This window comes from Gastrolobium bilobum, unplaced genomic scaffold (assembly GCF_033153095.1).
Source record: "Gastrolobium bilobum isolate Gb01-03AN ecotype WA unplaced genomic scaffold, APGP_CSIRO_Gbil_v1 utg32472, whole genome shotgun sequence".
Classification (NCBI taxonomy): domain Eukaryota; kingdom Viridiplantae; phylum Streptophyta; class Magnoliopsida; order Fabales; family Fabaceae; genus Gastrolobium; species Gastrolobium bilobum.
Genome location: NW_026898916.1, coordinates 53,315 through 64,882, shown reverse-complemented (window position 1 = coordinate 64,882; position 11,568 = coordinate 53,315). Strand labels below are relative to the sequence as shown.

The 11,568-nt window shown below is 37.7% G+C and overlaps 2 protein-coding genes across 2 annotated transcripts; both read right to left on the bottom strand.

Annotated features, from left to right (window-relative positions):
• Positions 1–51: 51 nt before the first annotated feature.
• On the bottom strand, positions 52–2,959 carry LOC133285483 (uncharacterized). Its single transcript, XM_061482721.1, has 5 exons — positions 2,625–2,959; positions 2,230–2,386; positions 1,483–1,533; positions 1,146–1,238; positions 52–393 (listed from the first exon to the last, which is right to left on the bottom strand). The coding sequence occupies exons 1-5, from the start codon at positions 2,747–2,749 to the stop codon at positions 322–324; spliced, it is 498 nt and encodes a 165-aa protein (XP_061338705.1). The 5' UTR covers positions 2,750–2,959; the 3' UTR covers positions 52–321.
• Positions 2,960–4,498: 1,539 nt separating this feature from the next.
• Positions 4,499–10,962, bottom strand: LOC133285499 (uncharacterized). The gene is made up of 7 exons (XM_061482740.1): positions 10,866–10,962; positions 10,096–10,402; positions 9,882–9,990; positions 9,515–9,635; positions 8,614–9,363; positions 5,931–7,863; positions 4,499–5,066 (listed from the first exon to the last, which is right to left on the bottom strand). Exons 2-7 carry the CDS (start codon positions 10,289–10,291, stop codon positions 4,633–4,635), a joined length of 3,543 nt encoding a protein of 1,180 aa, XP_061338724.1. The 5' UTR covers positions 10,292–10,402; positions 10,866–10,962; the 3' UTR covers positions 4,499–4,632.
• Between the last annotated feature and the right edge of the window lie 606 nt (positions 10,963–11,568).

Genomic DNA, 11,568 nt, shown 5'->3' with positions numbered 1-11,568 from the left:
ATGACTACAAGTAATACGATAAATAAACCCAATATAATACTTGATGAAACCCAACATGCTAAGAGGCAATTAATTACTCTGTCCGGCAAATAAATGATTCCATGAGACATACACTTCCGTTACATCAAATAGAGTAATCAAAGTAATTCAATTTTTGATCGCCATTGTTGACATGAGAAGTAAAGTGAATACAGGCTGGGGTCAGAAGGAAGGGGCACACATCAGACTTTTTCTGATGAACCAGGCTTAAGAACAAAGACTGGTGTTTTCAATTTCTATACAACAGTCCTTAAGGGATGCCAACAAAGGTATCCTCAAATTTTACCTACTAGCAATGGTTATTAGATAGCCAATAACTGCTGTTGTAAGTCCAAGTAACCCACCAGCAATGACCTGCAGTATGAACTGAGACAATTAAAAAAGAAAACCACCAATTGTAAAAATAATTTGCAATTGTAATTAAGATCAATCTCAATTTACAACTTCAGGTCATGAACGCGATTTCTCTATACTGCTGGAATACCTACTTGACCTTCCTTTTTTTCTTTCAAGAGAATATAAAATATATAACTAAAGCTAACCTACGTATCTCATCTTTGCAGAATTTGTAGCTCACTTTAATATGCAGAGAGATAAGGCGAAAGTGAGATACAGAGAGTTAGAGAAAGTGGAAATGAATCAAATAATTGGCACATTATTATCTCTGTATTGAGAGGTTCATCCTTCACTTAGCACTACATAATCATATAATATGAGTATGATAAAATCCTGATAGTACTGAAACAATGTATATAAATATAACCCTAGGAAAATCTCAGCCCTAAACATTTCAAAGAAAGTATAATATAACATGATTAAACATAGACTTGAACGTTCATAAAAGACAAATTATAACACAATTATTACCTAATTTGCTCGAGTAGTAGCAGTTATACATTGAGTAAATAACATAGTGCTCACCAAATATATTTTAGTATAAACGGTTGTGAAACATCAAAATACCCTATGCTTACAGGTTGCCAGTGAATAATTTCATTCTATCAGTTGTGAGAAGTGAAAACAAGAAAATGGCGCACTAAATTCCCTGAACTAAACTTTGATACATCAAATAATCATACGATGCAATCAAATGCAAAATGGTGAACCTGAGGGGGGGTATGCCCAAGAAGTTCGCGAAGAGGTCTGCTTTCAGCCAGAGGATGTTCAGCAGGAAGTTCGTATACAATTTGGTTCAAAACCTGGAAAAATCCAGTCATTCAAACTCAGTTAAAAAAAAAAAAAAAAAACAATTGAAACCAACCAAAACAAAAACAAAAGATGTCTTGCACTGCAATCCTAGGCAAACAGAAAAAACCTTCTATGGCATTTCAAGTCTCATGTTTGGCATGCAAGAATTACATAGGACAGAATATGGTGCACAAAGAAAGGACAAAAAGTAGAATAGGTGGAAAAAAAAAAAACTAATAGCAGAAGGCATCAAACCTCTGCTTGGCGTCCTGCTTGCAATCTTACACCAGTAGCATCATACATCACCTGCCAGTAATATCGTATATCAGAAACTCGCCCAAGCATATAAGCCAGTAATTAGCATTAGTTCCTTATTGTGTAACCTAGTTGTTTTTAGGACATCCAATCCTTTCTTAACAGCTAGTCAGTTACATAGTGCATACATGTTTATATAGTCCTGCAAGTGTAGAGATATGAAAAAAGAAAAAATAGATTGAATGTTCATTATATAACACTCTACTAAAAAAATGAAGCAATTTAACCACAAGGGGTGGCACGGTTGATAAGTGGGTTGTGCCCAAGGAGCGGACTAATGGGGTTAGAAAAAGTCTCTGGTTTGATTCTTAAGCAAAATAACTCGGGACCAATGGCAAAAACCTATGCGCTCTATGCCACAAAGGGGATCGGTCTCGTCCAAATGAGTAGAGACGCCCCCGAAAAACCAAAAAAATGAGCAATCTGGTGCTATAAAGCTTCCACTATACACAAGATCCAAGGAACACCCATTGTCTAGGTCAATAGTAAGAAGCCTTACCTTGCATTTGCAAGAGGCTTAATTACTGAGTAAAACATGTGACCTCCAAATCACATTGCAACAACACTAACTAACAGTTGTGCCAAGATTCCCCTTCTATATCACACACTCCATACTAAAGAAAATACAAAGTCCTTTTATGAAATCTTCATAAATTGATTGATTTGAAAAAACTACTAAAGTCATACAATACAAGCTAGAACCAAAGCAGTAGCAAAAAGAGGTCCTCCAAAGCCTTCATGGAACCCAACGGCCGCAGCAAGAGCAGTAACAGTAGCTGAATGAGATGATGGCATTCCACCAGATCCAACAAGTTGCTTGGGATCCCATCTTCTTTCCTTATACCTGAATAATAATATCTCTGAAGCATTAACATTTTAACACTCTTAAAGCTCAACCTAACAGCATTCAATTTTGTTTATTTATTTTTTTTAACAGTCATATAATTTAATTCAACCACAAAGATTCATAATTTTGATCACATATCATTAGCCAAACCCAAAATTTAATTACTTTTTTTTTTTCAAAAATAAAAAATTAGCGCATTCAATTCAGATCCAAATGAATAAAAAGGAAGACGAACCAGGTGGTGAAAAACTTGATAGATTGTGCGAGGGCAAAAGCAACGAGGGCGGAAACGAGAGGGTAATTGTGAAACATTGAAGACGACGTCGTAGCAGAAGCATTCGTGGCTGCCACACCATCCATCGCTTTTTTTTTCTTTCTATTTAATTTATTTTCTATAATTGGCTCGGTGCAATTCTCGATTGGGTTTTTTTCTTCTTCTTCTTCTTCTCTTTTCTGAGGTACAAAAGGATTTGCGAAGGGAACACAGTGCAGTGAGATTGATTATTCAGGAACAAGAATGGAGGAGAAGCTGGGTTCGATGGTTTTTTGTTTTCTGAAAAGGTTATTCTAACTAACGGTCTTAGGTTAGCTTTTTCAACTGAATATGCCTCCCTTGTTAAATACTGTTTAGAATATGCCCCCCAATCACATCCACTTACTTTTCTTAATATTTTTCTTTTTCGTTTTTTCTTGTTGGTATTTTAGTACAATCCGCAACGCGACTGTTGTCACTTGTGACTTGTCGACAAGACAACCTATTATTGTGTGGGTTGACCCAAAATTTGGATATTTGGATATTTGTATATGTGAATGTTCTTAGCTTAATAAAACTTTGACGCCACGAAATATCATTGATAAAATTTGATGAAATCTCTTCAGCAAAAAGAAGATTTCCTTTTTATTCTCTCTTTGATTTTTTTTATTATCTTAAAATTTTCTAATTTATTAGATAAGTAGTCCTTTTTGTTTTTCAAATATATTTTTAACTGTTATGGAATTAGGCTAGGTCTATAATCCCAAATGGGTGAAGTATCAAAATGGCAGTGAACCAAAACTCTGGGAGACACTATAGGTGTTATCTCAGGCGCGGCATAGAGAGGAGCAATGTAATACACGGCACGATGGCTTTATTTCAGCAAAGTAATAACTTATGAAGTGATGATTTTTAAATGTCCATTTATATGGAGAAGATATATTATGTATAGGTGAAAAATATTCTACCATGATTTGAGGGGGTAAAGTGGGCGGCTCGACCCGACTTGCCCCGTCATACCATTAACATACCAAAAAATGAGTCAACCCGTATCTTCCCATTTTTTAGGGTAGGTTGAAAAACTCAACTCGTCTGGTCCCGTTTAGCGGGTAGGGTGGGTTGGCCTGTTAGCTCAAATCTTTTTTATACTAACCCGCCACAACCCACTCCTTCCCGCCCGCCATCAACACGCTAAAAAATGAGTCATCTCGTTCCGCACCATTTAGTGAGTAGGGTGAATCGGCTCATCAAGCCGAGCTCGTTTTGTCGGCCCTAATCACGATCAAAGAGAAAAGAGTCATAATTATTTTGCCATACATCTCACTCCTTATGTGAGGACATGCTTCACTACATGGACGTAATGAGTTGTGCAAGAAGGTAAATGATCCTATACATTGAAATCCATGTGTTCACTGTGGGGAAGAAGGGGTATGACCCCTTCATGGACCTTTGACAGGCCGACCCAAATGTTATTACGCCAGTGATGATCAGTCCAGAACATATTCATTTTCAAAATCAGTCATTTAACATGTCTCCGGTCAATGCCACATTGCTGTGAGAGCGAGAGAGGGGGAAAAAAAAGAGAAAACGAGTTAATCTCCAAAAAAAAAAAAACGAGGGGATCTCCAGTCTGTTCACGTGAGCTGCACGTGGATGTTCAACTCACTCACTCAATTCAAGCCAAAAGGAATAGGAATAGACTAGCAACAACGTTAACGAATATGAATGCTTTTCTACTTCACACTTCCTTTGATAGATTACTTAATTGAGATGGAATAACAAACAAGAATGCAGCAAGTGGAGGGGGGCACACAGCACAATCCTCCAAAATGCCTCTTAACTAATTAATGGCCTACCAACCAAAAAAAGAAAGAAGAGAAAGAAAAAATTAAAAAACAACTTTACAATTATGTCAAACACAACGTGGCATTTGTTACAAAACATATTGGCACCAGCATAAACCAATAAGTACAACCTGAATATTGCACTCTCACATTATGATGCAATTGCACTTTGATTCGAGCTTTGGGGGCTTCATACTATCTACCTTGTTAGGAAGCCCAACATTGCGTGTGAAAGACTCATCAATGTTTTCATCATTCTCAGTCTTGCCAGAAGGGGTTTTGACATCAGTTTCCACCCTCCTTTTCCTGGTCTTCTGAGATTTCAAAGTGTTGTTGTGCTTGCTAACAGGTCTGTTGCGAATACCCTTTCTATCAGAATTGGGTTTCCCCAATAAAGTCACTGTTGGTTCAGAACCTTCAAACCGGTCCGAGCATTCCTTTTCCATTGCTATTGTTGCAGCCTGATATGCAAGATCATGGATGATAGAACTGCAAAAGAGTATCGTATCGGTCGCTTCTTCAAGTGTCAGGCTTCTAGTGTTGCCTACACCTTGACATTCCACTGTAACTGTTGATCCCTCTGGCATAAAAGCATTAGAGAACTGTTAGCAATGGACCGTGTACTAATATTTTCTAAGAAGGCACAATGTACATAGAAAGGCAGAATCTTTAGAAATAGAAATCTGAAGTGCATTTCTTTGATCCATGAACCTCATGTAAATTAAGGCTCCCCACAACAATAAAAAAATATAAGTTCAGATATCATTGCTTGCTGAACCCTACCCAAAATGATAGTAAAGTACAATGAATGGCATTTATTATCATAGACCCATTCAGTGATCTTTTATATTAAGAAAGTAGCTTAAAACACCAAAAAAGTCTTATTCTTAACAGAGAAGTTAAAAACTAGACTAATATATTAGCCTCTGATGTCCCGAAGGCACAGATGAATGAGCATCGGAATACAAAACATAGATCTGGTATTCATCACTAGAGTAGTATCCCTGATTTTACATTGCAGAAAATAAATCGATATACAATACTTCCGAATATCCTAATTCCTAAATATTATTTTTATCCTTTTTTCTTCCATCCTTAAGTACTTTTCATTTGGATTCATCTGCCACCAATCCCAATTAGTTTGGGATAAAGGTGTTGTTGATGTTAATCCTTGTTCCTAACTATCTCTCAAAAATCAATACTGAATTTCAGTAGCCCACTATTAGCAACAGATGAAGCAGATTAACTGAGATTAGATTGTCATTCTATGAATTTTTGTATCTCACAAAATTGCTCAAAATTATAACATTATAAACTGTGTGATGTGTGCATAAATGAATGCATCTCTGAGAGGAGGAGGAGGAATAATGAGAAGCTAATATTCTCATCTCAATAGTTATCAATAGTATCCTTCATTTGAAATTTCAGTGCAGTAAATATATACCAATGCCATGAGGCTCGGAAGCATTGAGCGCTGAAGCAGAAGCAGTAAGACAATCATTGGAAGGATTTTGAGCAGAAGGTTCCTGAAAGTCATCCGGAGCGCTCTTTGATACCAGGGACAGATCATCATTCACCGTGCCAGTATTATTCTTACAATTGTTTTCCCCTTCTATTTCTGATGCTGTAATTGTAGAACAGTTGGTAGTAACCAAAGTATCCGGTTCATTATTAACATTAGAACTCTGCACATCATATTTTTCATGAAAGAATATCTCTGGAGCCGTAACTGATGTTTCAGTATTTGAGACACACCTTGCATTATTTGGGTCGTCTTCAACATTTTCATATGAAATACAATCCCCAAGATTTGGAAAGGATGTCACAGAATTGTCATCAGACCGAACACCAGCAGTCTGACTACAAAATTCTGAGCTGCAAGCATTATTTTTTGCTCTACTACTATCATCACATTCAAAATTTTCTTCCTCAACAACAATCGAACCAAAAGAAGCATCATTTACATCTGTCACTGTTTTTTGTGAAGCTAGCACTTCTTGGAAAACTTGTGGTATCTCCTCTACAAAGCCACATTCGGTATAGCCAGAAGTTTCTAGAGTTGCAAGACCAAATTCTTGGTGAGAATGGTTTGAAGTTCCGGGGAAAGATGAACTAGTGCTTGGAGGCTTGATCCTTAAGTCATATCCACAGTCCACATCCAATTTCCTGCCACTTAACTGCCTTTGCACACGAAACTCTGTCTGCCTAGTTGAGCTGAAATCAACCGATGATGAGGCAGAATAATTGCCCGGTCTTGGTGAGCTTCTAATACTGTTTACACTGTCTCTGGCAAGAGACAGATCATCGTAAGATATGGTTGTGGCAGTAAAACTCCTGCTCTGAACTACAGTTCCTTTGTTGCTGCTAGACCTTTTTAGCAATACAGAAATGCCAGTGCCTTCCATGGGGTCCATGTTCAAATTTTGGTGATCATTGCAGTGATACAACTGCTGATCCCCATATTCATTATCAGGCCTCTTGCAATCAACTCCTGATTGATTCATCTGTAGTTGGTTTGTAGACACCTGCCCTCCTCCCTCCGCCAATGAACTTGGAAGAGGACTGTTTTGTGAGCGATCATATTCATGGATTAATTCACAGCATGAAGTTTGACTTTCCTCAGCATCCCGTTCACAAACATGAAACCTCAAGTCACCTGCGACAGTCTCTTGAGGCAGTTCGGATGCAACTGTTGGTTGGTTTGTTTTAGTTAAAGACTTTTCTTCTTCAGGCAAGTTTGTAGAAATCACTGAAGTGTCTTCGGAAACTACCAAAGTTGTTTCAGGGATGATGACTCTTAACAGGGTGGTTTTCCTGCTGCATTCTGGACAAAGCCCAATATTCTTCTCAGCTTGAGTAGAAACCTCATAACAGCAACCACAATGAGAACAGATTGCTGTATTTTCAAAACTACCAGTTTCAGAGATGTCACCTCTGACCTGGTAAGTTTCTGAACTTTCATTTACTTCAATGTCAATCTGACCATGATAAACAGAATCCTCAGATTCAGTCACACCAGAAGCAGTCTTGGGGTCTCTAGCTTCATTTTGCAGGATATCAATTGATTCCTCATTGGTCTCATGCTCAATGTTTGCATTTAATACATCAATTTTATCAAAGGAAAACACTTCTTCATGTATATCAGGAAATAGTATCTTCTCAGTTTCACTTGCTACATCATCTTGATTGTGGTCACTCCCTTCAGTATCTACTGCAAAACTTGTACCTTGATCAGAGCTTGCATTGCTGCTTGTTGTGACAGAGGAATTCCTAGACACAAGGGAACGATGTGCAGAATTTGCTTTTCCAACATAAAAGGTTGTGCTTGGAACACTTGATAAGAGTGGCCTGAACATGTTCTGAGGACTTTTTCTGTCCTGCATAGTATTTTAATGGTAACTAACAAAAGTGAGTAGTTTTATTAAATCCAACTATTAAAAGGCACTCAAGAAGAAATAACGGCAAAAGGAGATGGGCGAGGGGCAGGGAGAATTGCACAGGTGTAGACCCAATAGGAAAACACCAAAATTTCCTTGCTAATATGTTCACCAAACATTAGCTTCTCTGTCACAAAGATCACCAAAGGTGTCTAAGTGTCAATCGATGGACAAACCCAGTTATAATGATTATGTTAGTGCAAGCATGCTATATTATAAGCAGATCACTAAACAAACTCAATGATGACTTAATAAGAAGCCATTAGCTCAGAGTAGTTGTCTAACGAAGTGTAGTTTAAAAATCAATGTACACATGAAAGAAAACATGCACCAGAAATCAAGCATAAAAATAACAAATGAAAATTCAGATAGTACTGAAGATTATATTTGGATAAAGCAAATATTACTGCAAAGATTGGTAGCCCGGAAGGATGCTGGAATTGGTCAAATGTCCATTGTGTAACCTGGTACACATCAAAAGGGAAGTGCAAAAAGAAGAAACAGAATGTTTGTGCGGGTCGGTGTGGGAAGAGAGAGAGAGCACAGAGGCACAGAGATTACTATCCTAAAAGGAACTAATTCTTAAATGGCACAAAAACTAAACATGATTCATGATCGCCTACTAACAACTTGGCAGTAATCCATACAGTGATTGAGAAAGGAAATTAAGTGAATTAGATGAGAAAATACCATTTGCCGGAGAGCAGAGTCAAATGATTTCTTAGGAGCAGAATTTGGGGATGCAATCCTGGTTGATTTCTTGGGAAATGTGGGAGTTCTGTTGGTTGAAAATGAACCATCCCTTCTAGAACTAATTCTGTCTAAGCTACCCACTGGGATGGATTGTACAGAGTCCAGATCATCATCCCCAGATGATGCAACAGAACCTTTGCTGCGTGAACTAAATTGGTCTCGATCATGACTATGAAAAGAGCTACTGCTCCTAGAAGCAGTTGGAGACATTGATTGCCTACTGAATTTGGAGGTGGAGTCCCTACCATTTCTGGATGCTGGAGATGAACCCCTCACATATGATGCTGGTCGATCAGCCAATGAAGTACGAAGATTGGGAGGAACTTCAGAAGAGAAGCCAGGAATATTAGTTTGCCATGCCCTTATCTTTGGTGATGCAGAGTTTCCACGACTTGTCTTAATTGGGGAAGTTCCCCTAACTCTTGATGAGACTGCAGAACCACTGGAGCCGGTGCTCATCCTCTGGGGAGTAGAAGTGGACGACTTGGAAGCAGGGGTCATGGGCTTATTGGGAGGTGGAGATGGTCTTCTTGATGGAGTGACATGCCGCAAACTTGGGGACGGACTAGAATTTGGCATTGATGAAGGCCTTCCCCTTGATTGAAATGTATTAGTTCCGGAACGAGGGGATGGACTTGAACGATTTGGACTTGCACTACCCCTACTGCTTCTGTAACTTTTCTCCATCTGAAACAGGAGGACATCCAACATAAGATGATTAATAAGTATAAGCACAACTACATTTTTCAATATGAAAAAAAAAAACTCTTGAGGAATTTTTTTCCGAAAAATATAACTCTGCATAAGCATAACTATAAAAATGGATTCAAAAGCTCACCGTAGAAGATCTTGATATAGAAATCGGTTTACTCTGAGGCCTTCCTCTGCTTGCAACAGTAGTTGGTGGGGGTTTATCATCTAATGAAGGAAACAGTGGTGTGTCCGGGGGTGTCAATAACCTTTGAAAGGAATAATACAGACATGGCATCAGTGAAGTGAGCAGTGATGACCAGAAATCAATTGATGAACACTAAAGTCTCAAGCTTTATGATCAAGAAACTTGAATTATTGTCCAACCACATCAATGCATTATTAAACGTTAAATAAAGACAATTGCAAACAGTTAGAATCAGAATCATTAAATTCAATCACAACACACAATGTGGTTTACCAGAGGAAAGTTAAAAACAAGGAATAGGACCCACCAGTCATAGTCATTCTTGTCACCATCTGCATTAAGCAAGTCACTCGTTCCTCCCCGACCAGGAATGGAGATTCCAAGGTTGGCATCAGAAAAACGTCTCAATTTTGTAGCTGTAAAATAATACCAAAGGCAAAAGGAAGAAACACATCAATATTACCCAAAAACCAAAAACGGACACATTCTCTCTTCTTAGAATGTCAGTAAAGAAAAATTACAGAATGAGTCTTCCAAGTCATCTGACGACTGAAGCAAAAAACTCTCTCTTTCTCTGGACTGCATTTCATTGAACAAAGCAAGATCATCATCTTTCTCCCGGAAAAGCAATCCGCTTTCAAGACTGCGACCCCGCCTGTGACCATCTGCTCTTGGCTCTCTTCCAGGAGAGAATCTCAATGCCGGGGAAGGTGGCATCTCCACCACCCAATGCAGTGTCAGACAAGTGTCACCTTGAGCTTTCCATACAAGCCAAAATCAAGAACCTTCTACACCCTAACAAGCAACCCATAATAATTAACCTCAAGCCTGCATCAAATTCAAGCCCCAAACATCAGTTACAGCCAAAAGGAGGGGGAAGAAGAAGCTTTAATTCCCCATTTTCTATATTAGTTTGATAGCTTCTCTAAAATCTAAATACTACCCAATACTTTTACTACCATCATGCTGAGTGTGACTGAGTAAACTAAACTCTGCATATGTTAACGAATGAAAGTAAATTCGGCATATTAAAATAGTGACTCATTGGAAAAAACTGTACCATTCAAAATGCAATGCCTCAGCATTCATATGCAACAAATACTCAAAACCAATTAGACCCTGAAACCCTAAAACATTTGCCAGTTACAGATCCCAATTGTGGGGTTCACAGTTAAAAGGGAACCTAATAGAAACCCGAAATTCAACTTCAGGACCCCATTAAGCAGTCATTGAAGTTGAAAGGAAGATAGCAAAATACAGCATTGGAAAGTAGCAGCTGGGATTGACTTACCAAATTCCCAAGTCAAATTGCTTCAAAGAGAGCGTTGAAGGTGAAAGAGTGCACTTAAGATCCCAAGTTCGAAGATAAAACAGAGCTTATATGCCAATTACAATGCGACGAATGTTGTATCAGACAACCGGATCTATAGCATTCATGGCTATGTCCGAACGACCAAAGTACAGATCGAAAACTAGATTGATCCAACGGTTACAACAAACACTAAAAATAAAATAAAATAAATAAATAAATAAATAAAAATTATTGTAGTATTCTCTCTCCTCACAAATTGCTTTCCTTTAATTATTAAAAACACTTAACAATTATAGAGCGGAATTTAAGAATAATATCCAAAATCTTTTTTGTCGTGGGATTTTGCTGCTTCCCTCAACAGCAAGCATCCAATACTTTCCTCTTTTTTCCTTTTTTTAGCGTCTTATTTATTTTTTAGTTAAAAAAGACATTTTCACAAATTAAGTTGTATATCTGAATAATATAAGGGTTTGTTTTTTCTGCATGCATATAAGTTATCTGCAGTAAGTCCAATACGACGTCATTTTGTGGCAGAAATCATGATATTTTTGTAATTTTAATTTATTTCAGGATTATTATAGTCTTTAAAATAATAATTTTTAAAATTTTAAATCTCAAAATAACGTCATTTTAAAAGTAAATACAGATAACTTATCTGCATTAACTGCAGAAATATTTTTCT